This window comes from Saccostrea cucullata, unplaced genomic scaffold, assembly GCF_032062105.1.
Source record: "Saccostrea cucullata isolate Sc308-1 unplaced genomic scaffold, CSIRO_AGI_Scuc_v1 ctg1250, whole genome shotgun sequence".
Taxonomy (NCBI): Eukaryota; Metazoa; Mollusca; class Bivalvia; order Ostreida; family Ostreidae; genus Saccostrea; species Saccostrea cuccullata.
This window is the reverse complement of record NW_026928546.1, coordinates 141,230-168,015: the sequence shown is the minus strand read 5'-3', so window position 1 is coordinate 168,015 and position 26,786 is coordinate 141,230. Positions and strand designations below refer to the sequence as shown.

Below are 26,786 nucleotides of genomic sequence, written 5' to 3'. Positions count from 1 at the left end.
CATGCTAAATAGTGACTAGTGGTGTATCTGACTATTTGTCTACCTGACTATTTGTCTATCTGACTATTTGTCTATTTGACTAAAATTATATACCTTGTATAATAAGTAAGAAAGCTTACTTGATGACAAAGATTTTCTCTATCCTACTAATGTCTGGAGATTCTGTATTATTCTTCAAAAAAACACTGTCACCTAAAAGAAAATAAACATAAGGTCATTAAGTATGGCGTACCAAGATAACTTGCAGTTAAAGCATGTACACACTTTAAGTGTGCCTGGTGACACGTTAAATGTCCTACCTATTTTAAATGTTCCGTAAGGTGTGCATAGTTGTTCATAGTAGTTATACATTAAATGTCCTACCTATTTTAAATGTTCCGTATGGTGTGCATAGTTGTTCATAGTAGTTATACATTAAATGTCCTACCTATTTTAAATGTTCCGTAAGGTGTGCATAGTTGTTCATAGTAGTTATATCCATCCTCTGGGCTGGGGTTTTCTAGAGGGACATCCTGAAAATGAAATATAATTTCTTATTTACATATTTTCTTTCCGTATGAAATTTTCTTTAAAGTAATCATTAATGTGTTATTAAGTCTCCTTAATCTAACCCTTATTTAACAAAATAAGCACAACTTGTTTTGTAAATACACAGGTCAGTTTAAATACTTATAAATACAAGTGATATATTATAGATCTAACACCTACAATTCTCTCTTTGTCCAGGATACTGGTGGCGCCATCATCTACTTCCTCTTCCTTTCTTCCAGCAAACACTGAGGACACTCGCACCGGAACGAGGGGGATTTCCCTCGGGGACAGGGAAACCTGGTCTCCCCCAGGGATTTGCCACACCTAGAAAAATCATCATAATAATCATTTCTTATCACTCCACATTTATCCCGGTAATAAACATATTGATTCAACATTTAAATGACATCATGAAGACCTTATAAAAAAGTTTTTCCAAAGAGTAATTTTCATAAACAACCTAAATAGATAAGCTACATTTTTTGAGTTACTTCCCTTTTGAGGACACTTAGTCCAAGTTGGACATTAAAAGAAATGCCTGATAAAGACCTGTACATTGAGCAGTCAGAAGTTTGAAGGCTCCTCTATTCTACAGAATGAAATCGAGATTACATGATGGCAACAGCAATAATTTTCTGTGTCTATGTACACTGACCTTGATTTTTTTGAAGGACTTGTGGCGGTTACTGTATCTTGATTCACAGACAAACACATCCTTGTCTTCAAACCCCTGAAAATAAAACAAACAAATAAAACAAACAAATAAAACAAACTAATAACATACATGTGATATGTACCGGAGGTACAGGAAATGTCCCGTATTTTCTACCCCCATCACGGTGTCCCGGCGGTACAACAAAATTCACGGGAAATGAAAATGTGTACCGTATTTTGATATTTTTACTGGAAACCGCCATTTTTCTTTCATTCCCGCTCTTGCAACACCGGAAATCTCGAAGTATGCGTGACTTACTGCCCTTAATTAATGTAAACAAAACAGCATGAACAAAGGTGTGAAATATTCCCGTGATAATTACACCGTAATTAGGGGATATCAAAGTGTTAATTTGTTAAGCTGATTGCTTTTCAATAGACAGGTTTATCAAGGATTCTTTTAAACTGTAATTTATTAAAAGTAAAGACATTTCAAAGAAAACACCATTCACAAGAATCGGAGACACTTTGTGACAGCAAAACGAAAATTCATCCATTATTTGATCAGGCATACGTATTGTCTATTTAAACACAGATTAAGAGAAATTATTTTTAGTACAATTTTAATAATGCAGCTGAATGGATACGACCAGATTCATACAATAAAGTGTTTTTAAACACTACTTTTTACTAAGTTCAGCATTTAGCAAAGTTTTATGCCGAAATTCAAAATTCTTCAAGAGTTTCTTGAAATGAAAAATAATTAAATCATGATACATGTTATGCAGTGGTGCACCTGAACATTGATTTAAATTTATTATTAAAAAATAAACATCTTACATTGTTTTTTGGTCGATATTTTGTACCTTTTTTTTGTACCGTTTTTTGGTTAGCAATGTACAGTATTTTCACCCAAAATTCCAGTATTTTGAAAGCTGCTGTACAGTATCTGGGTATAGAAATTATCACATGTATGTAATAAAACAAACTAATAAAACAAACAAATAAAACAAACAATTAAAACAAACAAATAAAACCAACAAATAAAACAAACAAATAAAACAAACAATTAAAACAAACAAATAAAACAAACAAATAAAACAAACAATGTCACTGAATATTCAATGTACAGTGTTAGAACTCAAATGTACAGCTTTAATCCCTATATGTAGAACTTTGAACAATATCTTCAAGTTTTGGGGTTTTTCCTCAAAGTAATCTTTCACGTACAATGTAACATACCTCTGGCTTTGACTTGAAGTAATCTTTGACGTACATAACGTAACACTTTCCGATGACTTGAGACAGAGGAATGCTGGTATAAAAGTCACTCTTAAAGACTTCCTGTAAAATCAAACCAATTATTATTACTTCCATTCTGAATGAGAGCACTCAATCATCTTCGAATCCGAAGTTAGCATTTCAAGCTATATTTCAACATTATTTCAAACTATTTCTTTTAAATGACTACCTAAGGTGTATAGGTTTTATATTTTACTTACATTTCTTGAAACCAAGTGAACACGTGATAACTACATTTACGATATTAGTACAATCATCTACTAACCTTCTCCAGGAATTTTCGACTGGCGAGGTGGAAGGTCTCGTTAGGTCTGTAGAACCAGTTCCCGTGTAACTGTTGTTGTGAGTTAGCGTCTGTATACAACTTCTCTATACACATAATGTGAGGTTCTAATCCCTTCTCCCTATATCAAAAAATAAAGAACTGTTAACAGTGTGTATAACTTCTCTATACACATAATGTGTGGCTCTAATCCCTTCTCCCTATATCAAAAAATAAAGAAATGTTAACAGTGTGATATTCTTGTTTCATCAACTTGCTTGTCAATAATTTACTTTTTTTCAGAAATTGTTCATACGTAGATCATGCTCTTGCATATCGAATCAACAGAAATATATACACACCCTATGCAATGAAGAAGGTATATTGCTGCATGAGTAAGGGAAGTTGATGATGAGAGTGATAATAATTATGAATTAAAGACCCAATTTTTTTACCGTACGGTTACCTGATTGTTTACGGCATTGTCTAACACTCTAAGCTTGGTTGTAACTGGAAGTTAAAAGTGCAACCTAATTTACGAGGTGGAGTGGCCCATGTAACAGTGGTGTTATTTACCTGGAGACCCCCAATACCCAAGATGTCAAAAATCTATATATACGTAGCATTACACAGGAAGTCTGTGTCAGTTGATCAGGGTCAACATTCCGTGTTTTGTGTCTAAATTTGAGTGAAACTACTTGAAATGATTGATATATTTCAATATAAATTTTATTTTTTGATACTTTCAGGGATATCTAATGAAGAAAAAAAAATTATAAAGAAATATCGTTTTTTTTTTTAAATGTAAAATTAAAGAAAAGAACACTCTAGTAAAACTACAAAGTAAACATATCTTTTTTTTTTATTATTAAACTTGTGTAAATATCAAATGTAAAAAAAAAAAAAAAAAAAATATTCCATTCATAGGCCTATCCGTCATGTGAACATATACAATGTATCGCGATAGGAACATGACCTACGTTCTGACCAACAATAACGATGAAAATATTCACTATTTACGGGTGTTCGTGTGTTTAAATTTTTTTATTGTTTGCAAGATTTAATTCTTTCAACTTTTAAGAATTGATCTTTGGCTTTATATATTCACTTTTTAATTTCGAATATTGGGTATTGACAGACGTTAGGAAATTCGAACTAAAAGTTACAATCTCGAAACTCATGTTTCTGACATTTCAGAACTTTACAACGGAACATGGTGTAGATTGTATTCATATTTACATATATAAAAACATGAGTTAAAGGAATTTTTTATCCATGCCGTTTGTGCTAAATTTCTTTTCTTATCTATCATATTCCAATTTTGATCGGCAAATAGCGTTTCTGTGCACGGACTGGTTTAAATTCTACAGCAGATATCTTGGACGACATATCGCCTAAAATGCAATATAGCCCTTGATATTGAAAGCAAATATTTTATGAAGTCATGTTTTATTTATCTACTCTCAATTGTTTTTGAAATAAAATTTTACCTAATCCTTTCTCCCTACCCCAAAAAATACAAGGCGGCTAACATGTGTAAAGCGTTTCTATACACATAATGACTTAATTGTGCTCTAATCCCTTCTCCCTATTAAAGAAATGTTAACAATCGTTTTCAAAAGACACGTTCAGACTATCAGGTAGAATGATGTTGGCCTGTCAATCAAATCAGAAGCTATAGTTTTTTTATATACAGGCGGTAAATTATTGAGGTCTTGAATCAGATATATTGTGCATAAGTTAAAATTGGGTGTTTAAATAGATTTTTTGTTGTGTTGAGATGTTGATGAATTACAATTGGGAGAACAGGTGTTTTAATTTACTTGTAACTAACTTCTATTTCCCTGGACTTATAAAATACTGATTTTTTTTTGGCCTTTGGTTCTTTGTGCAATGACTTCAACTGGGAACACCTTGTCCTTGTACTTATAGCTAAATATTGACACAAGTTATACATGGGGATGTTTTAAATTACCTTGGTTCCATTGTAGACAAAACACCCCATTGAGAACTCCTTGTCCTTGTACATACAGTTGTATATGCGGATGTTTTATGTTACCTTGGTTCTATATAGACAAACTCACTTACTCAGAACTTCTTGTCCTTCTACATACAGCTATATATTAACAATTTATACGTGGGGACATTGTATGTTACCTTGGTTCTATGTAGACAAAGTCGCCCACTCGGAACGTCTCGTCCTTGTACTTAAAGCAGTCCTCTCCATCTCTTTCTGACTGTACAGCACAAAAAAAAATTTACAATACATTAAGCAGCATAAATCAAACTACGTTATAATGAAAATTTTTAAAAGCTTCCATTACTGTAGCTCTATAGCTTAGGTTTAAACCACAGGCCTTTGGATCGCTTAAAAAAATTGTGTGTGTAAAAAAAAATAATGGTATTGAACTCTTACACTGGGTACCTAGTTTCGCTAATAAAATATTTTTTATTCTTAAGCTCTAAAATTCTACTTTTTATTTAAATCTATTCATAGATAAACACTCTTCAATTCTACCAAAGCTCATTCCGAAATTCCATATATTTCTTGAGATATTCTGAAATCAATTTCAAAAATGACCTACTTTCTTTTACTCGACATTAGCTTGGGCCCCTGGTCATTCACATGTAAACAGATGGTGTTTGAAGTGCGGCGAAGAGTTGCATAGTATTCGCAATATCTTTCGACAATTTAAAGTTGATTTCTTATACCGTTAAGTCCGTAATAATATTCCTTTCGCGAAAAATTAATTTGAAAAAGTCTACATCAACAACTACCCCCATGTTGATTATGAATGTAAATGAAGCTATGGTAGAACGAATTTTTCCCAAATGCATTATATACCTTTCGATTTTCAAAACAAGTAGACTGATAAAATTTTGTTTGTGACTTAGTTACACCATATGATCAAATTAAAGAAAAACCTTGTAAAGCTTGAATGCAAATGAGCAAATATTCATTCAGTTTAGAATAAATTCCGGGGAAAATTTGTCCCGTCGTTCCTGCTTTACAATTAGTGAAGGCCCAAGCTGATGTCGAGTAAAAAAAATTAATGTCAATTCGGGAATGGATTTCAGAATATCTCGAGAAGTATAAGGAATTACGGAATGAACTTCAATTGGTAGTAATGAAGATTGTTTATATTTGAAAAGATATGGATAGAAAGTTAATTTGTAAAGCGCATTTGATTTAAAAGAATTTTATTGGTGAAATTAGGTACCCTATAAAAAGAGTTCCATACCTTTATTTTTTTTTCAACACCTCAATTTTTTTTTCTAAGCGATCTAAAGGCCTGTGGTTTAAACCTGAAGACATAAACTTTAAACCCCTATACGCAATATATCACATAGTCAAAATCTAGGATTCTCCTCTCTTTAAACACTCTTCTCACACAGCCAAAATCACGATCAACTCATAATGTATATCATATACACTAAAAGCCAAAATCGATATCCATCCCTATATATTATATTCACACAGCTAAAATCCAGGATCCACCCCAAAACAACATATACTCACACAGCTGGAATCTAGGATCCTCTCCTCTGACTCTCGTTTGGATTGTTTATCTTCATCCTCTTTCTGTTCCTGTTCAGACTTTTTCTGTTTCTCGACCTCCAGGGCAGACGTCAGATGTTTCTCCTGGTAACTGAGCGCCGGGGTCAGGAGTCGCTCTCCGTTACGACAAATCTCATCCCGCTGCTTGATGAAGAACATCTGCATCTCTACCGCATCCTCATACAACTGTCAACAGTGTTAAATCAAACAGATGTAAGACAACATACAGTGTAAAATAACACTCAGTACAGATCCAAGCCATCCTCAACAACTTTCAATAGTGGAGGGTTAAATCAAATAGATTATTCAGTGCAAAATAAAACTCGATACAGCTTTTACACATTGCTCATAACATACACTGACTATTACACAAAACTAAGTTTATAAATTATCACCATTTGTTTATATTTCAGACCTGTTAACCCATTGTTGTCTCTCCAAATTTTTTGTTAGATTTGTGAGATTTGGCATTTACCAGTAAGATTTCAATTTCCATTGATTTCCATCTTTTACAATGTTAATGTTAACCAAAACATGGCATAATGACCAAGACAAGCATGGTTTAACAAAACAATTCTAAATCAGTAACATATAGAAACCACCACATTTTAGCAAATAATTCTATTTTTTTTAGCAATTCAAAAAGGGATTATGACGAAAATTAACTGCTAACATCTAAATGTAAGGATTTTCATATTTTCACACTAGCAACTTTAGACATATTTTGGACTCTGAATTCGTTGATGAAAATATGAGAATTTTCAGAGTCAACAGGTCTGATATTTTGAAATTAACAATTTGAGCATTGATGAATTCTTAATTATAGTATAATTGTTTTGAGTTCACTCACCTGAGAATCTGTTCTACTGAGTCGCCGAGCACGTTCAAAGACCTTAAACATGTCTTCCTGAAATCTATCCATTCTGACGTATCGACCCTTGAAGACAAAAAACTCAGTTAACATGTATACTTAATGCATAGACCCTGAAACACAAAAATCTCATTAACATTAATACTTAATGAACATCAATCATACTAAACGTATCAACCCTAAAACACAGAGCTGACTTTGACTTAATATAATTAGTGAACACAAGTACTAAATAATTTTTGTTTTAATGAGAGAATAATAAGAAGCATATCTCTCATTCATCAGACAGGGTTCTACATTAACCTTAGTCCGTTAGTCTCAGACTAATACATTTTCATTCGGACTAATAAAATTTGTAGATATTTAGTCCGAACGGACTAATAAAGTTTTCTGGGGGAAAAAAAAAAGAATTTAGGCCATATAAAATTGAAATCTTGGTTCTCAGGCCCGCGCGCATCCGTTTTGAGGTAGCCGCATTGCCGATTTTATTGTATTTTTAAAAAAATAAAAAGTTGGTGTTGCGGACCCCACGAAAAAAAATGTGATTTTATTTCGTAGTTTAGTATTCAAATATCACTTCCGGTAGCCATTTACAATGAGATTTTGGCTACTTCGTTTGAAAATACATTCGAGGACATTACCTACGATGTTTACACGCTGTTAAGCAATGGATAAAGCAGAAATTTTGACCAGAAATGGAAAGTATATCTGTGATTAAAAAAATTATCTTTATGTTAAAGAAAATTCGGAAATTGAAATAAAAAAAATACCTCCCTCATCTACTTTATTGCCAATAAAATGAAAAATAAAATGCCGCCCTCCCGCATCTGTTTTGGAGAAAATTGGCCTGAGAACCAAGGAATTAAATTTAGATAGCCTTATCGTTGTTCAAATATTCTCGACAACTTTCACTGGAAAACCCGGTATTTATTTTTAGCTTTCTAGCTTCTTGGTGGGAAGTTAGGTAATTCTAAGTCAATTTGGGGCTTAATTTTAGGACTCATTGGTATGAAATTTATCATTTTATTGATCATGATTTAGTATGACACATAAATAAAGATTTCGGATGTTTAGATGATGTAATCATGTATAGAGGAAAATGAATGAGATTGGGAATACGATCATAGTTCCTAATTGCATGATTTCAACAAATTTTGGTATAAACATTTCATGTAGATGCTTTGTTTATTTCAAAAAAGTCTTAAAAGTACATTGCAAAATTTATTCTATTTATCTATTTATATTTTTGAGGGACTCATAAAATTGCCCGCAGACTAGTGAAAGAAAAGCACTAGTCCAGTGGGACCAACGCCTAAAAATGTTAGTGTCGAACCCTGCATCAACAACAACAAAATTTACAGCTTTTAAAGTTTGCAATAATTTTAATGAATCATTAAAATTATTGCAAACTTTATATCAGATACAACTGATACATACTTTGTATCAGATACAAATGTTTGATAAGCTAATTAAGAAAAAGCAATCTCAGTATAAGACTGATCCTAGACTTACTTTTTCCACATTTCTTTTGATCTGATCAAAGGTTAGAGGTTTCCTACAAAAAAAAAAGTTCAATGGTATAGCATGGGCAAAACAAACAAAAGAATTTCTCCCATTGAATGCAAGGTAAAAATATCCTACAGTAAATCATTCAATGCTATCAAAACCAACAATAGAATCTCTACCACTGAACAGTTATAATCTAACCAGTGTTGTATACAGACATTGGGGTGCTTTAATGTCAGTGCTATAAGCATCAGGAGTTTACAGGAGATTTCCTGTACGCGCGTTTCACTTATTAATATGCTTCAGTCTCTCTTGCAGTGCTTGAAATTAAAGTTTCTATTTAAAGTCCCTGTAAAATTCTGATCCCCTTTTGCAGCTTTAACCTATCTAAAAGTAAATTACTCCTTTCATTTGGACACTGTGTCAATACAACAACTAAATCACCAGTAAGTTACACCTTCAGTTTGTATGTGCTCCATTACAGTAGCCATATTTACTGGTTACCATGGTTACTTACTCCTTCAGTTTGGAAGTCTCTAGATCCTCATCTGGATCTCTCTCTGGAAGCTCCGCAAACGAGTCGCTATAGCAACGACCCTCCTCATCCTGTCGTAGACAAACAGAACATTACACCATTAATCTATTTATAGTAATATGGAGATTCCTATCACATCAATACTTTAAATTTTACATAAAATAAATTCTTAATAATTATAAGAATATCATTCCAGTGAAAAAAGGAATTGTTATTGTTGTTGAAAGAATCCAATAGTGATTGTTGATAAATATAAATAAGTCAATGTATTGTTATTGTTGTTGAAAGAATCCAATAGTTTGTTGATAAATATAAATAAGTCAGGGTATTGTAATTGTTGTTGAAAGAATCCAATAGTGATTGTTGATAAATATAAATAAGTCAATGTATAATAATAAACCTGGTGATTGTAGGTAGATATATAGATAATTTACCTGGTGATTGTAGGTAGATATATAGATAATTTACCTGGTGATTGTAGGTAGATATATAGATAATTTACCTGGTGATTGTAGGTAGATATATAGATAATTTACCTGGTGATTGTAGGTAGATATATAGATAATTTACCTGGTGATTGTAGGTAGATATAAACAGATTGGTCATCATCTCCATGACTAGCGCCCTGACATCAGGGACATCATTAGTTCCATCATCTGTCAACTCCATCTTCTTCTCCAAAACAAGACGCTGTAATGTCAGGGCATCCTACAGACAAACAGATGAAAGATATGGAGGTAAAATCCACCTGTGACATCACTTATTTGTTTAAGCGCTCCATTATTTTTCAGGAATGGAGAGTTGCATATTACATTAAAAACAGAATCTGTACCTTCCCTTGCCTCGATTATTTTATCAATTGAAATTCATTTTCATATAAAATAGAGAAAATCCTAATTTACCTTAACCTGTGTAGTCACTGACAGGTAATTCATTTCACTGATTTATTGAAGCTGTTGATTTGGAATGGCTTAGATCAAATTCAGTACACTTTTCTCGCCTTACCTTCTATAGTATATATAATTTGAATACTACTAATATGTTATGTATATTTACAGTATATAATATTTTATTTAATTTATTAACAAACAATATATACAAGTATTTCAGGTGACATCATTAGTTCCACTCCATTCCTTAAAAGTAATCGACCTCACACTACTAGTACATTAACCCTTACATAACGAACAGTATTCAATATCAAAGTCCATAAAACAATACAAAATAGGAGAAAAGCAAACATGGACCTCTAAACAGATGTGGGATAAGATGCCATGGAGGTAAAATCCACCTGTGACATTACACCCACCGTGTGCTTTGTTGGAAAACAACAGAATAATCCGCTGTCAATTCAATATATAAATAATGGACTTACAATTAGTATGTCTAAGTTAATGGCCTCAAAACCTGGGGCATGGTAGGGACTTCCAAATAACTTTTATATATCCATGGAATATATATATACAGTTAATTCTCGATAAACCGCCACCTTTTGTAATTTAGAAATCATGGCGGTATAACGAATTCGATGAATTGCCTTCCCATCTTTTAGAAACAAGTAGGTTACCGAACTTAGAAATACCATAAAGTGTTTCTATTCTTGTAAGTACATGTACATGTATATAATTAAAACATATTTCTAAACTTTAAAATACTTTAAGTATCTTTTTATGTACAATTCCGTAAAACGTGCAGTTATGAAATAAAGACAAGTACATGTGCATCTATGTACATGTATTTAGTCACTGACAGGTAATTCATTATCACTGAGCTATTTTATTGTTTATTGTTTATGGCATCGTTGTTAGGAAACGCTTTATACCGATAATTATTTTTAAGCAAACTTTGCATTGTTTAAAGCACTTTTCTCGCCTTACCTTCTATAGTATATATAATTTGAATACTACTAATATGTAAATGTATATTTACAGTATATAATATTTTATAAAAATCCGCTGTCAATTCAATATATAAATAATGGACTTACAATTAGTATGTCTAAGTTTATGGCCTCAAAACCTGGGGTATGGTAAGGACTTCCAAATAACTTTTATATATCCATGGAATATATATATATAAAAGGTATGCGAGATATATCAGTCCTTGAGATACCAATAAAGTTTCAACTGTATTCATTAAATACCTTGTAAATGAGTGAGTCCGGTTCGTTATATTTACAAGCGTTGTCAAACATCTGTACAAAGTCGGCGGTGATGTCTTCTATCGATTCGTATTGATTCTGTTGGACCTTCAGTAGAATTTTCTGCATGTCGATTGGCCGCTTTATCACCTCGTAATAATCAGGGTACTCCTGTTAGAAGATAGAGACAGATTACACACAAATATAACACGTCTGTATAGGATTAATCCAGAATTAGGTGTTTATAGGGTACACTTACAGTCTTCAGTGGCAGCTTCAGGAAGGGGAGGGCGAGGTCACGACCTTTAGCGTCCTGGTAATTACTGACCGCGTCGTACATTTCCTGGAGACGAACTGGAAGCAATGTCTGGGACTTGGCCTTGAGGCGACTGTCAAGCAATAAAAAGGGGATAATTCTCAGTTTGAGAATAATTAAATTAAGGATATTCCATCATACAATTTTCATAAAAAGAATTTACAATGTAAAAATATTTAAATCAAGCAATATGGTATTTAAAATAAATAGAATCTGCAGTTAGAATTTACTTCATCAACTTCTCCCTCTTTTTAATTTATCTGTTTTCAAATATGATTTAAAACATATTAGATACCCTTAAGTTAAGATATACTTCATAGATACTGTATACAGGGTTATTTTCGCCCCGTTATTTTTGCCCTTTCACATCTGAAAACAAGTTTGCCCGGTTTTTAATTCGCCTAAAAAGATTTTTGTCTAAAATATTATACTGTAACAGTTTACTTTGAATTCGCCCCGTTTTAAATTCGCCCATGCTAGGATAGAGCAAAAGGGGTGAAAATTAAGCTGGGGCGAAAATTTCCCTGTATACAGTACTTTTATTCAGATACTTTTATAAAGCTTATTGTAGATTCCTTGATTCTGCGACATTTACATTTTTTAAAGATCAATTATAAACAACAACTAAAAGAGTTCTAAACATTCATTCAACATCTAACTGTAAAGCAAACTTTAGGTGAAAAAATAGTAACTTTAAATACAATTTACATGCAGTTTTGTTTTCATTACCCTCTAGGTTTTTCCACTTTTTTCCCAGTGCTATAAATAACACAGAAGAGTAGGATACTCAAATATAAGCCCTCTGGCTTTTAATAACATTTAAATATCTCAGATTTGCTGAACATAATTTTACATTAAACAAGATATCTGGTCTCTGACCACTAGAGCTAAAATGGAGAATTAAGCAAAATATAAAATAAAATAGATAAAGCACTCTGCATTCAGGAAAAAGTCAGAGAAAGTTCGGAGAGAAGAGTGCAGGGAACTAGCAAAGCAGGTTATCCTTAATCTCAGTTATAGTCACTAGGCTGACTTATATCTCAATTATAGTCACTAGGCTAACTTATATCTCAATTATAGTCACTAGGCTGACTTAATCTCAGTTATAGTCACTAGGCTGACTTATATCTCAGTTATAGTCACTAGGTTGACTTAATCTCAGTTATAGTCACTAGGCTGACTTATATCTCAGTTATAATCACTAGGCTGACTTATATTTAAGTTATAGTCACTAGGCTGACTTAATCTCAATTATAGTCACTAGGCTGACTTAATCTCAGTTATAGTCACTAGGCTGACTTAATCTCAATTATAGTCATTAGGCTGACTTAATCTCAGTTATAATCACTAGGCTGACTTAATCTCAGTTATAATCACTAGGCTGACTTAATCTCAGTTACAGTCACTAGGCTGACTTATATTTAAGTTTTAGTCACTAGGCTGACTTAATCTCAATTATAGTCACTAAGCTGACTTAATCTCAGTTACAGTCAGTAGGCTGACTTAATCTCAGTTATAATCACTAAGCTGACTTAATCTCAGTTATAATCACTAGGCTGACTTAATCTCAATTATAGTCACTAAGCTGACATAATCTCAGTTATAGTCACTATGCTGACTTAATCTCAATTATAGTCACTAGGCTGACTTAATCTTATTATAGTCACTAGGCTGACTTATATCTCAATTATAGTCACTAGGCTGACTTAATCTCTGTTATAATCACTGCTCTGACTTATATCTCAATTATAGTCACTAAGCTGACTTATATCTCAAAAATATTCACTAGGCTGACTTATATCTCAATTATTGTCACTAGGCTGATCTAATCTCAATTATAGTCACTAGGCTGACTTATATCTCAATTATAGTCACTAGGCTGACAAAATCTCAATTATAGTCACTAGGCTGACTTATTTCTCAATTATAGTCACTAGGCTGACTTATTTCTCAATTATAGTCACTAGGCTGACTTAGTCTCAGTTATAGTCACTAGGCTGACTTATCTCATTATTCTCATTTATTTTTATCATCTTGAATTAAGATTTATTGCACATATATTTACATGTACATCAAATATAGTCACTTGTAGGTTTTCTCTGATGTAATCTCAGTTATAGTCACTAGGCCTCCCTTGTCTATATCCGTTTAATCCATACCATAGCTACAAGTAAACGACTTTTATCAGAGTTATGTCTTTATTTCAATTTTATTTATTTTAATAAAATCAGTTATAATCAGCGTCAAATGACTTATATCTCAATTATAGTCACTAGGCTGATCAAATCTCAATTATAGTCACTAGGCTGATCTAATCTCAGTTTTAGTCACTAAGCTGACTTAATCTTAATTACTCTCATTAGAATGACCTACATCTCTATTATTCTCATTAAGATGACCTTTACCTCACTTATTGTCAATAGTCTGACTTGATCTCAATTATTCTCATTAATTTTTATCAACTTGAATTAAAATTTATTGCACTATATATTTTCATCAAATACTTGGGAATGTATACATTTTGTGCGTATACCGTAAATCTGGAAATTTTGCTGTAGACAAATTTTTAGCAAATTTGCGAGTTCATTTCATTCGCAAAATTATTTTTCTTAAAATCAATTCAACAATAAGAAAATGTAAACAAAGCAGTGGTCATTTGCAAAATTTTGAAACGTAAAATTAATAAACAGGACTTTGACCCAGATTTGCAAAATAAAATTGACGCAAAAATTTCCAGATTTATGGTATTGCAGAGCATGCTGGGATACAGAGTTAGGTGTGTATAGAGAGAGAGGAGGAAGCACAACACTTACTGGTACCTTTTGCTGAGTGCCGCTCGCCGGGACTCGATCACGTGACAGATCTGTTTCCACTTTGTCTTGAGGACCTTCTCGAGCTGTTCAGCGTCCTGGTAAACCAGGGATTCCTCCTCATTGTACAGACGAGCGTTATTAAACAGGCGCTCAAAATCTGTGATAATATGCTGCTCACTGGGGTACTATAAATAGAAATTAAGTTCAGTGAGATTGAATTGCCCTGTCAGCCCTCAGTTTGGCCTCTATCTGTGACAGGTCAATAATTACCTTATCTGCCCTAAGTTTGGCCTCTATCTGTGACAGGGCAATAATTACCTTGTCTGCCCCCTCAGTTTGGCCTCTATCTGTGACAGGTCAATAACTACATTGTCTGCCTTGAGTCTGACCTCTATCTGTGACAGGTCAATAATCACATTGACTGCCCTGAGTTTGGCCTCTATCTATGACAATAATTACCTTGTCTGCCCTAAGTTTAGCCTCTATCTGTAACAGGTCAATAACTACATGTATGTTGTCTGCCCTAAGTTTGACCTTCATCGGATACATGTCAATAATTACCTTGTCTGCCCTGAGTTTCGCCTCTATCATGGACAGGTCTATAGGGTTTGTAATGACTTGATAATAGTCAGGGTAGTCCCTCTTTGACGGAAGCTGCATGAAGATGTATCTTAATGGTCGTCCGTCTGGGTCCTACAATGATACAGAGTCGAGTCAGTCAACAATTCAATAGTTACTCAGTTAGTATTATGTGACTCCTACAATGATACAGTAAGAACGAGTCAGTAAATGGTAACTTTAATATCTGACACTTACTGTGGCATCAAACACGGATCTGTACAGCGTCCACAACCTCCGCTTCATCATCTCCTCTGGAGTCGCCCGCTTTGCCCGCTTCTTGTCGCTGTCTGAGAGCCCGGTGCCGCGTCGCTGCTTACTGGATGTACTCGCCTGACTGTCCTCATCAAAGAACTCGCGAGAAATCTTCTGAAACAAAAACAAGTCTGATCAAGTCATCAAAGAACTTGCGAGAAATTTTCTGAAATCAAAACAAGTCTGATCAAGTCATCAAAAAACTCGCGAGAAATCTTCTGAAACAGAAACAAGTCTGATCAAGTCACGAAAGAACTCGCGAGAATTCTTCTGAAACAACCATAGGAATCAATCCTGATCAAATTTCCACAGTCTCATTTCCACACATATAATATATCAGTTTTGAGTGAGAGATGGGAAACCCTTATATTACAGAAAGAATGAGTTTCCATGCTTTGCTATGGGAAATCAGACAGGCATATTTATATTATAGATGTACTGACAGAGAGAGTGACATCCCCATTACAATATACCCAAGTTTTTAAGTGGAAGGTATAAAATGAAAATTAATCAAGCCATCCAGAAAAGAAGGCGAGCTTGTTCCTCAATGATTGAAAATAAAACCCTGACACTTCCATCCAATTTTCACTATAACAACATCTGTCCAACAACAGGAAATTACTATTTTTTTTTACATTTAATGTTTGATATAAACTGTCTGTGTGGGAGAAGGTTTGGAGATTGTGGTGGTGGTGGTGGTGGGGGGGGGGGGGGGGTTAAACTCCCCTGAATTTTTTTCTCACTTACCATGGCGGGCAGGTCAAACTGAGAAGAGGAGATGTCATCCAAACCCAGATCCTGGTAATAGAGAACGGACATCACCAGACATAGCACACACACAGTATATATTCTCAATGTTCTAACATCAGCTGTATAGCTCATTTATATCTTATCTGCATTAAATGTTTAATGAAAAAAAGGGTTCATGGAAAAGATTTTCATTGAAAAATTTAAATTTATGTCTTATAATATGGATGTAAACTTAACCCTAAAGATAAGTTAATAAGAGAATGGGGAAACAATACGGCAAAATTAATGTTATAAATACAGGCAAGATGCAAGCAAGCATTATGGGTAATGCAAATGAATATGCTGACTACCTGAATGTGTTGTAACACTAACCCCCCCCCCCTTTCCCGTCTTTAATCCTTACACACTGTTCATCCAATTATGGGAAATGCAAAAAAATATTCTGACAACTAGAGTGTGTTGTAACACTATCCCGCTCTTTCCCTTTTTATTTCTTACACATAGTTTATCCAATGAAATAACACCTGAGTAAAAATTCATACTGAACAATACAAAGCTTTACCAATGAGGGATAATTCTACAGATATTTCAAAGGTTAGAAAAGTAATGTTAAATATGCAAATTACTTCCAGTAGTTTTACACATGATGTAAGAGATATTACCTATTTATTTAAACTTCCACCTACACAACTGAATAAAGAGCTAATTTACTATAAATAAAAAAAATTAGTTTGAATAAAATGACCATACAACATTCAAAACACAACACAAAGAGGAGTGGGTTGGGATTGGATAGGCAATTCAAAGATGGCTGACATAACTGTTTGACAGCCTTCTTAATAAAGATCACCAAAGTTAGGCCAGGCAAATTTTGGTTGTAAAACTCAATAGTGTAACATAGTCGTTAAGTCAAATGCTGACTGGTGTTTTTAATATTAAATTGTAAGGGAATTACACATTAAAATATCAATGGATTTTTCCTTTATTTTCTGATCATGACAAGGAGCACACGGCGGGTGTGACCAGTTAGCAGGGGTTCTCACTCCTCCATGGCACCTGATCCCACCTCTGATGTTTTAGAGGTCCGTGTATGCTCAGCTCCTGTTTTGTATTGTTTAAAAAAATGGACTTTTGATCTTGAATACTGTTCGTTATCTCCATATATTTCATTAGATACATACAGTACTTATGGTACACTTTTTTGTTAAGACCTAAAGGAAACGGTTTCTCTAAAAAATAGCTTTTTTGTTTATCTTTAAATGTTTTTAATTATACAAGAAACCAAAACAAACTTGTACTGTTAAAGTAGTCTAAAGAAAATAAAATTTGACCAAATTAAGTGCATTTATCCTAAAACTTCCTTTCCGATTTCATTTTTAACTATTTTGATATAAACAAAAATTCAAGGTAGATGTTAATTTCATCCATGAGAATATTAAATTTAGGGACATATGTCTGAACATGCCATCAACAACTGTTTAAAACTGGTACAAATTCAAATCCATTCCATGAAAATACAAGACAAACCAAGCACATTGACTAAATCTGTGTCAAACTAACTCTTTACAACACAGTTTAATACAACATCAACAATCAAGGCCAAAATAAAATGTAGGAGGGTACAACATCCTAAGACAACCAATATCATTCCTACATCCACACATCAAAGATGTAGGTTATTAGTCATAACATGCCAGCAACAAGACAGACTATAGGTTTACATCTCTACACCAGACATTCCTAATTCACGTATTAGAAGTGTCCCTTTGTAGAAACCTTTAACTTCATACAACACACAAACTCATAAGTCTGACACAAAGGGAGGGGCAAAATGCAGAATCTATTTCTTCAAACTGTCTGCAAAGAATACACACAAGCACAGCAGAAATAGTAATGAAATTAAGATTTATTACAACAACAAATCTGGGTACACATATAGAATCCACTGTCCTCAAGCTCTCAGTATACCAACAAGAAATGATCACATATCTGGTTTAAAACCTTTGCATTACATTGTTTTTTCTTTCTTAAAGATCATTATTTCTTGGTGGTGATACTAAATCTTGTCAGGAACAGTAACTCTGTCAGCCTTACCTTGCCAGGAACAGTAACTCTGTCCTTATATAATTACCTTGCTTCCTTCGAGTCGATCCAGCTCTCTCTTCCTGTCCATCATCACCTTCTGGAGAATCACAGCATGCTAAAAATAGAAATTGTAGAATCACAGCATGCTAAAAATAGAAACGGTAGAATCACAGCATGCTAAATATAGAAATGGTAGAATCACAGCATGCTAAAAATAGAAATGGTAGAATCACAGCATGCCTAACCCACAGCATGCCAAAAATAGATACATAATTATAAAGGTAGATATCACATCTGTAGCGTGATAATATGCAAAAACTTTTCTTTTACTTCTTGTTGATTTGAAATCATCCTGATACAGTTATGTATGAGACCTGGTCTTGAGTTTGCATGCCCAGACAAAAGGGCCAAAAATAAAATGGGGCAACATTTCCCATATATAGCAATTATCATCTGAAAAATGTACAGGGTATTTGATATTAAAGATCAGTGTCGTATTATATCATTAACCCTACTTGATAGAGTTAACAGTCATTAGTGCTATACTATTTTAGCATTTAGCTGTACCTTTTGTTCTTCATACGTATCGCGGTATTATTTTGTGAATACCGGTCGGGTTCAATATCCTATAAATTGTTACAAAAAGAGTTGCCCCTAAGGTAAAATATGGCGGCAAGCAACGTGCTTAGCATTCTATCAGAAATGAAAAGACGACAACTGTTACATGAAAGCCCTTCATGTTAAAGCAGAATCTGAATAATCTGAATATTACATTTTGATTCTTAAAGTTGTGCCACAAAAACTTAGCTTGCCACTTGCGTACACACAACGCGATCAGGCAGTTGTAATATCAACTCGAGTTATGGAATTTGAAACATTGAAAAAGCAAAATTCATTAAAAATTTTATATTGTGATATATTGCAATACAAAATATAATATTGCAATATATCGCGACGTAACATTTAACAGTTTGTATTGCTTAGCATTCTCAAACACCTGGTTAGATATAAATGGATACTGTAAACATAACATTCTAGATACTGAGTAACATTTAACAGTTTGACAGATTGAGATATAAATGGACAGCCAGAGAGCATAAAGATAGTTTTCGATAGGTCAGAATTTAGCAAGAGTTATTTCCCATTGGCCGCCATATTGGAGGTCCAAATGCTCAAATTCCTTCATTTTCAACCAATTTTAAATTTTTATATTTGCTATTTTGAATTAGGAATCATTATTTTTCTGAAGTATATAAATTATTGGAAGCCTCCTTTATTTAAAAAAAGAATAATAACAATACGAGTCCTCTTATAATGTGTATATTACAGATTCCGTTGCAAACAATATTGTTTACTTTAAATTTGTATTCAGTGTATTATATATTAGACACGAAAAAATATTTTCACAAGTAGATGGTGAAAAAAAAATGTTAACATGAATAAAGATACAGAAAGTACCTTGATTTTTTTGCGGACATTGGAGAGAGACATTGGCTTAGAAATTTCTTCATAATAATCCGGATAAAACCTGAAATTGTAAACAAGTTAATAAAATATCAAACACAACAAATACAGTAACAAATATAGTCACGTGTTTCCGAGACAACAACCCTTGGCAGATTTGGCCGTTTTATTCGCGCAAACGAATTTGATTGGCTGCGAAGTCCGAAAGGTTTTTACAATCGACGATTTTCGACTGGTGCTAAAAGTAATATATACAATGGATGAAAGTTGTGTAATTAATTAATTTGAATTTTTTTCTTTTAATTATATATGTTTTCAAGAATTATTGCAAGGACCACATAAGTATTTTAGATGCATCAATTTAAGTCAAAAGTCACGGCTCATTGATAATAATTGATACGGCAACAAGTGTAGTGTATCAAAAAATCCATTTTCTTCCACTTTTGAGGTGTGCCCACTGCCCACAGCTGTATGAAGTTGTTTGGATATATTCCACATGGAGGTCGCCACTCATATTGAGATACGTATGTTACAGCTATTTTCATTGGACAAATATTTAAGAGCTTCAAGGGACTCTCAATTTCGGCGATAGGCGGCGCAGATAGGACTAAATCTGCCAAGGGTTGTAATTTTGGCTTCACTGGGTGCTTTACATGCATAAATGATATATATATATCAGTTTTAATGACTGCATCGCTACAAAGTCGTTAAAGTCTTTGCAATAATTTTGGCTTACAGCATAAATGATATCCAAGTTTTAGGATGTACATCTGAGCTAGAATTGATAGAGAATTTTACAGAACACAAATATATCAGATCATTTTCCAAACACTGACAGCTCTTACTGTGAAGTATACTCCACATGTGTTAGAAATTCTATATAAGGTAATAAATAATGTGAACGATAAACAATCCACTGTAAACAATCAACAACCAACCATGTGTAAACAACACCTAAAATAAAATTAAGTTTGTTTGCAGTTGCCTACCGACCCACTGAAATTGCACCCGACCCAAACTTTTTTTTAGCCGTTTGGTCATTTGATTTTTTTTTCAATTTTTCAGAATATTGAAACAGTTTTGTTTTCAAATTTTGACACGTTTTTTATCATTCAGTAGTTTATAACAAGAGGTGAGCTTATTCATGTCTAGTAGGTGTATGAAAACCTCTTTTAATTGTTATCTAACAAAAATCTGATTTTTTTCCAAGGAAAAAAAAAAGAATGCCTACCTACCGACCCAGTCTAATCAAAGTGCTCAGAAGTACAGAGAGCCGGGCTCATTTACAGAGTAGAATCATTATGAATTTCTTACATGAATCATATGTTTATATTGTATTAACAGATAAAAAAAAAGAATATCAGTTTTAAAATTCTGATGAAAAAATCGTTTTAAATCTATCAATATAAATGATAAGACACTGACAGTGAGTTTCTATCCTAATACCATGGTCCGATTTTTTATTATATACCTAATGTGTATCACCCAATTTTACTGTTGAATTTACGCTATCATGTGACGTCGTGATCCGATTTTCCGGATCATCAACATGTTGTTTTCTGAATCCATATCACCACTCTCTGAAACTGATGACGTAGTTCACAGAAATATGACGTTATTTTTCTTGCGCGTTAAAAAGTCCCTTGTTATTATGCTTTGTTTTATGGATAAATGTTATGTAATTGATCTCTAAAGTTTTCTTTTGCTATATTTTGCTAGTTATGAGGGGGTATATAATAAATTTATCATTATAACAGTAACTTGATCCGAAGAGCCGTATCACGTCTCGTTGACAGGCGCGGATCATCAGATCAAACTCGACGCTTCGCATCTCGTGTTTGATCTGATGATCCGCGCCTGTCAACTCGACGTGATACGGCCCTTCGGATCAAGTTACTGTTATAATAATATATATGTCAGAATCAGAATTAATCTGGTACCGCAACTGAAAATAAACAAACAGGCCAGTCTGGTTCCCTCTCCTGCTTTTCTTTGTATGTGTAGAGAACTAAGATACATGTAACACTGATTATCAAATCTCCTTACACCAATGAACTATATGTTCTTTGACTTAAGACTGAAGTTTTCAAAGGTACTAAATATGTTTATTTATTTAGATAAAACTTCATTTTATTTTTGTTGCTTTATTTAGCATTTGTATTATCTCAAAAGCGGTTGAGAGTAAGAACTATATTTTTACACATAACTTTAAAATGGCGACTATGGGGTTAACATCCTGTCTTGAACAGGATCACATAAGCCGGCAATTGCTCTTTGAGCAATAAGCCCGGCTAAAAATCATAGGTCGGCAACTGCAAACAAAGAATTTTTTAAGCTTGGCCCAATCAACAACCAACCATATGTAAAAAATTAATAACCAACCTTTTACTTGGGAGTTTTACAAACGGCTCAAAGATGGTCTCCCCTGACGACATTCTGTGTGTCTTGACAGCGTTTAGGAGCGTGACGTAGAGGTTGTCATCCTCGGACATGATGGTCTCGGCGCCGGAGTCGTCGTCGTAATCCAGTAAACTGGCGTCCATCGACGCCTCCAAATCGTCCTCGTCATCTGATGGGTACTTCAGTGCCGCACAAACCGCCGACATCTTCTGGAGATTTCTGGTCCTGGTCAATAAACAAATCAGGTTACAGATAACAAATCAATCAACCAATCAGATTACAGCACACAAACCGCCAACATCTTCTGGAGATTTCTGGTCCTGGTCAATAAACCAATCGTATTTCAGAGCTTATTCTTAATTCAATCAATACTCAAACAGCCTGGATTTGCACAGAAATTCACAGAAACAAGTGGGGGGGGATTTAGTATGTTTTATTTCCAAACCGTATAACAGTACGAGTCCTTTTACTCAAAATACAATTGTGGAAAACTGCATTGATGCACTTACATGTAAGTTACATAAAGAATAAGTTAATTTGTTTAATAATATAATAGACTAAAAGTTCAAGAATATCATGTAAATAAGTTTCTTAGCTCTTTCCAGTGGTATCAAATTCTTTAATTTCTGTGACATGGTTAATATTTCATAATCAGTTCTCAGAATTTTTCCAATTCCCCTGCTACTTTCCAGCTTACCTGACCCTCTCTGGTGGCTTAGGCACCATGTTTTTTCTCTGAATGATTTCCTGCCTTTTCTTCTGTATAATTTTCTTCATTTCTACTGCATCCTGTCAATCGATAAGTGAAAACTAACAATACAACATCTATTTAGTGACTGCAATAGATTTGATCAAGTGTCAATGTCACACTAATAATGGAGCCTTCAATTTACAAAGCAATATGTCCTTAAAAAATTAGTATTTTAATTTCAGCAAGAAGTAAAGCAATATTAAAATTGCTAATAAAGAACGCTATCACAACTTAAATGCAATTAATTTTTAGCAAATATTCAGTTTTAGCATTCTCCTCACCCTCACTAATAAATCCAAAGCTTATATTAAATCTCATTAAAATTCTGCTTATACAGTATAAAAATAATTTTCTGACTACAGATAAAAAGCTTCAAGCTGGCAAGAAAGTTGAACATCAAACAAACCATCTGTAGACTCACTGTGTTACTAACCTTGTAGATGACAGACTTGGGTTCGTTAAACGTCCTGGCATTCTTCACCATCAGGAGAAAGTCCTTCTCGATTTCCTCCAGCGTGTTATACATGCTGCCCTGGATTTTCTGGGCGATCATCTTCATATCAATAGGATTCTTAATGATCTGGTAATACTCCGGGTATTTCTATAACACAAGGTTAACATTATAATCCTATAATCTAAGGTATTTCTATAACACAATGTTTACATTATAATCCTATAATCTAGGGTATCTCAATAACACAACATGAACATTATAAACCTATAATCTTGGGTATTTCTATAACACAACATGAACATTATAAACCTATAATCTAAGGTATTTCTATAACACAGCGTTTACATTATAATCCTATAATTTACGATCTGGTAATGATTTTACATTTACTGACCTCTATTTTACACAAATTTACATTTACTGATCTCTTAACTTTAATATCTATCCTTACTGATGGATCTGTATCTATACTTATACTTACTGATCTCTATTGTTATTAATCTCTATCTTTACTTATACTTACTGATCTCTATTGTTATTGATCTCTATCTTTACTTATACTTACTGATCTCTGTGGTAGGGTCTCTATACTTACTGACCTCTGTGGTAGGGTCTCTATACTTACTGATCTTTGTGGTAGGATCTCTATACTTACTGATCTCTGTGGTAGGATCTCTATACTTACTGATCTCTGTGGTAGGGTCTCTATACTCTGTGGTAGGATCTCTATACTTACTGATCTCTGTGGTAGGGTCTCTATACTTACTGACCTCTGTGGTAGGGTCTCTATACTTACTGATCTTTGTGGTAGGATCTCTATACTTACTGATCTCTGTGGTAGGATCTCTATACTTACTGATCTCTGTGGTAGGGTCTCTATACTTACTGATCTCTGTGGTAGGATCTCTATACTTACTGATCTCTGTGGTAGGGTCTCTATACTTACTGACCTCTGTGGTAGGGTCTCTATACTTACTGATCTCTGTGGTAGGAACTCTATACTTACTGATCTCTGTGGTAGGGTCTCTATACTTAGGGTCTCTATACTTACTGACCTCTGTGGTAGGGTCTCTATACTTACTGATCTCTGTGGTAGGGTCTCTATACTCACTGACCTCTGTGGTAGGATCTCTATACTTACTGATCTCTGTGGTAGGGTCTCTATACTTACTGATCTCTGTGGTAGGATCTGAATCTATACTTATACTTACTGATCTCTGTGGTAGGATCTCTATACTTACTGACCTCTGTGGTAGGATCTGTATCTATACTTATACTTACTGATCTCTATTGTTATTAATCTCTATCTTTACTTATACTTACTGATCTCTATTGTTATTGATCTCTATCTTTACTTATACTTACTGATCTCTGTGGTAGGGTCTCTATACTTACTGATCTCTGTGGTAGTGTCTCTATAATAACATACTTACTGATCTCTGTGGTAGGGTCTCTATACTTACTGATCTCTGTGGAAGGGTCTCTATACTTACTGACCTCTGTGGTAGGGTCTCTATACTTACTGATCTCTGTGGTAGGGTCTCTATACTTACTGATCTCTGTGGTAGGGTCTCTTTACTTACTGACCTACTTACTGATCTCTGTGGTAGGGTCTCTTTACTTACTGACCTCTGTGGTAGGGTCTCTATACTTACTGACCTCTGTGGTAGGATCTCTATACTTACTGACCTCTGTGGTAGGGTCTCTATACTTACTGATCTCTGTGGTAGGGTCTCTATACTAACTGACCTCTGTGGTAGGATCTCTATACTTACTGACCTCTGTGGTAGGGTCTCTATACTTACTGACCTCTGTGGTAGGGTCTCTATACTTACTGGTCTCTGTGGTAGGATCTCTATACTTACTGATCTCTGTGGTAGGATCTCTATACTTACTGATCTCTGTAGTAGGATCTCTATACTTACTGATCTCTGTGGTAGGGTCTCTATACTTACTGATCTCTGTGGTAGGGTCTCTATACTTACTGATCTCTGTGGTAGGGTCTCTATACTTACTGATCTCTGTGGTAGGATCTGTATCTATACTTATACTTACTGATCTCTGTGGTAGGGTCTCTATACTTACTGATCTCTGTGGTAGGGTCTCTATACTAACTGACCTCTGTGGTAGGATCTCTATACTTACTGACCTCTGTGGTAGGGTCTCTATACTTACTGACCTCTGTGGTAGGGTCTCTATACTTACTGGCCTCTGTGGTAGGATCTCTATACTTACTGATCTCTGTGGTAGGATCTCTATACTTACTGACCTCTGTGGTAGGGTCTCTATACTTACTGATCTCTGTGGTAGGATCTCTTTACTTACTGATCTCTGTGGTAGGATCTCTATACTTACTGACCTCTGTGGTAGGGTCTCTATACTTACTGACCTCTGTGGTAGGGTCTCTATACTTACTGATCTCTGTGGTAGGATCTCTATACTTACTGATCTCTGTGGTAGGAGTTGGAACACCAGACTGATGTCCCTGTCCCCGTCTCTTGCATTCATGGCGGCCGCGAACAATTCCTCAATTTCCTGCGGGTCGTCCTTCACATCCTCTGTCAGTTTCTCCGAGGGAGAATCATCCTCCTGGAATGTAAAACAAAGCAGAGATTAAGTCTTATATACTTAAAACTTAAATCAAAAACAAAACAGAGTTATCTCCTACAATAAAACACAAACTACAAACAAATCTAAGATATGTTTTATACTTCAAGTGTGGCACAGTGGTTAGAGCGTCTGCTCTAGATTCGCAAAGTAAGGAGTTGATCCTTATTCACGGGTTGAAATCTTACTGTGGGACGTGGAGACTGGTCCTTAGGATGAGACCATATTATCTGAGTTTGTAACGGAAAGAAAACCTTAAACAAACCTGATATGCTTTCTTTGATATTTCATTTTATGTTGTATTCATGACTATTCATGACTATATGCCAATGTATGATGGTGTTGTCAATAAAATGAATTGAATTGAATTGATGTTTTGTTTCACAGTAGGTGCTGGCATAAAAAAGATCCCTCCCTACTCAATGGCCCTAAGTGCCGAAAAAAGGACATAATTTGGAGCTCTCCACCGGTAAGTGGTGGTGTCTCCACATGAGTGAAAAATTCTTAAGAGGGACATTAAATCATATGCAGAGATGTCTGAGTAAGGAACAAACAACTGCAAGGGAGATTGAAATTTTCTCTTTTGACATATTCCCGCTTTTGACACATTCTCTCTTTTGATACTTTCCCTTTTTACCTCATCATCATCTTCCACTTCCTGTAATGCCTGCCTTGCGCTGCGACGTCGCTCTACTCTTGGTTGCTCTGTTTCTCCAAATGCGTCATTGAGCAGGTCGTTCTTTGTGTCATTGTACACTTCCAGGAGTTCTGCAGCATCTTTAAATTCTTGAGACGATTTCTATAAAAACAAATTTTGCTTAAGTCTTCTTATAAATAATCACTAGTTAAATAAAATCTGACTGGCCAAGACAGTCATGAGATCGTTGTGTTTGCCCTAAAACAAAACTTTGTG

General features: G+C 34.3%; 1 protein-coding gene across 1 annotated transcript in view; it reads right to left on the bottom strand.

Annotated features, from left to right (window-relative positions):
* LOC134277886 (protein polybromo-1-like) overlaps positions 1-26,786 on the bottom strand; it is a 62,693-nt gene that overhangs the window by 31,110 nt on the left and 4,797 nt on the right. The window contains exons 5-29 of the mRNA XM_062760178.1: positions 26,511-26,672; positions 25,712-25,855; positions 23,246-23,413; positions 22,759-22,850; positions 22,044-22,286; positions 19,623-19,725; positions 18,244-18,312; positions 16,110-16,160; positions 15,306-15,476; positions 15,051-15,182; positions 14,490-14,674; positions 11,620-11,749; positions 11,364-11,531; positions 9,791-9,928; positions 9,203-9,291; positions 8,692-8,734; positions 7,159-7,245; positions 6,270-6,494; positions 4,907-4,986; positions 2,753-2,891; positions 2,428-2,529; positions 1,187-1,261; positions 709-855; positions 428-512; positions 120-192 (exon numbers count right to left, since the gene is read on the bottom strand). Of these exons, the coding sequence (XP_062616162.1) occupies positions 120-192; positions 428-512; positions 709-855; positions 1,187-1,261; positions 2,428-2,529; positions 2,753-2,891; positions 4,907-4,986; positions 6,270-6,494; positions 7,159-7,245; positions 8,692-8,734; positions 9,203-9,291; positions 9,791-9,928; positions 11,364-11,531; positions 11,620-11,749; positions 14,490-14,674; positions 15,051-15,182; positions 15,306-15,476; positions 16,110-16,160; positions 18,244-18,312; positions 19,623-19,725; positions 22,044-22,286; positions 22,759-22,850; positions 23,246-23,413; positions 25,712-25,855; positions 26,511-26,672 (3,101 nt within the window). The remainder of the gene's footprint in view (positions 1-119; positions 193-427; positions 513-708; positions 856-1,186; positions 1,262-2,427; positions 2,530-2,752; positions 2,892-4,906; positions 4,987-6,269; positions 6,495-7,158; positions 7,246-8,691; positions 8,735-9,202; positions 9,292-9,790; positions 9,929-11,363; positions 11,532-11,619; positions 11,750-14,489; positions 14,675-15,050; positions 15,183-15,305; positions 15,477-16,109; positions 16,161-18,243; positions 18,313-19,622; positions 19,726-22,043; positions 22,287-22,758; positions 22,851-23,245; positions 23,414-25,711; positions 25,856-26,510; positions 26,673-26,786) is intronic.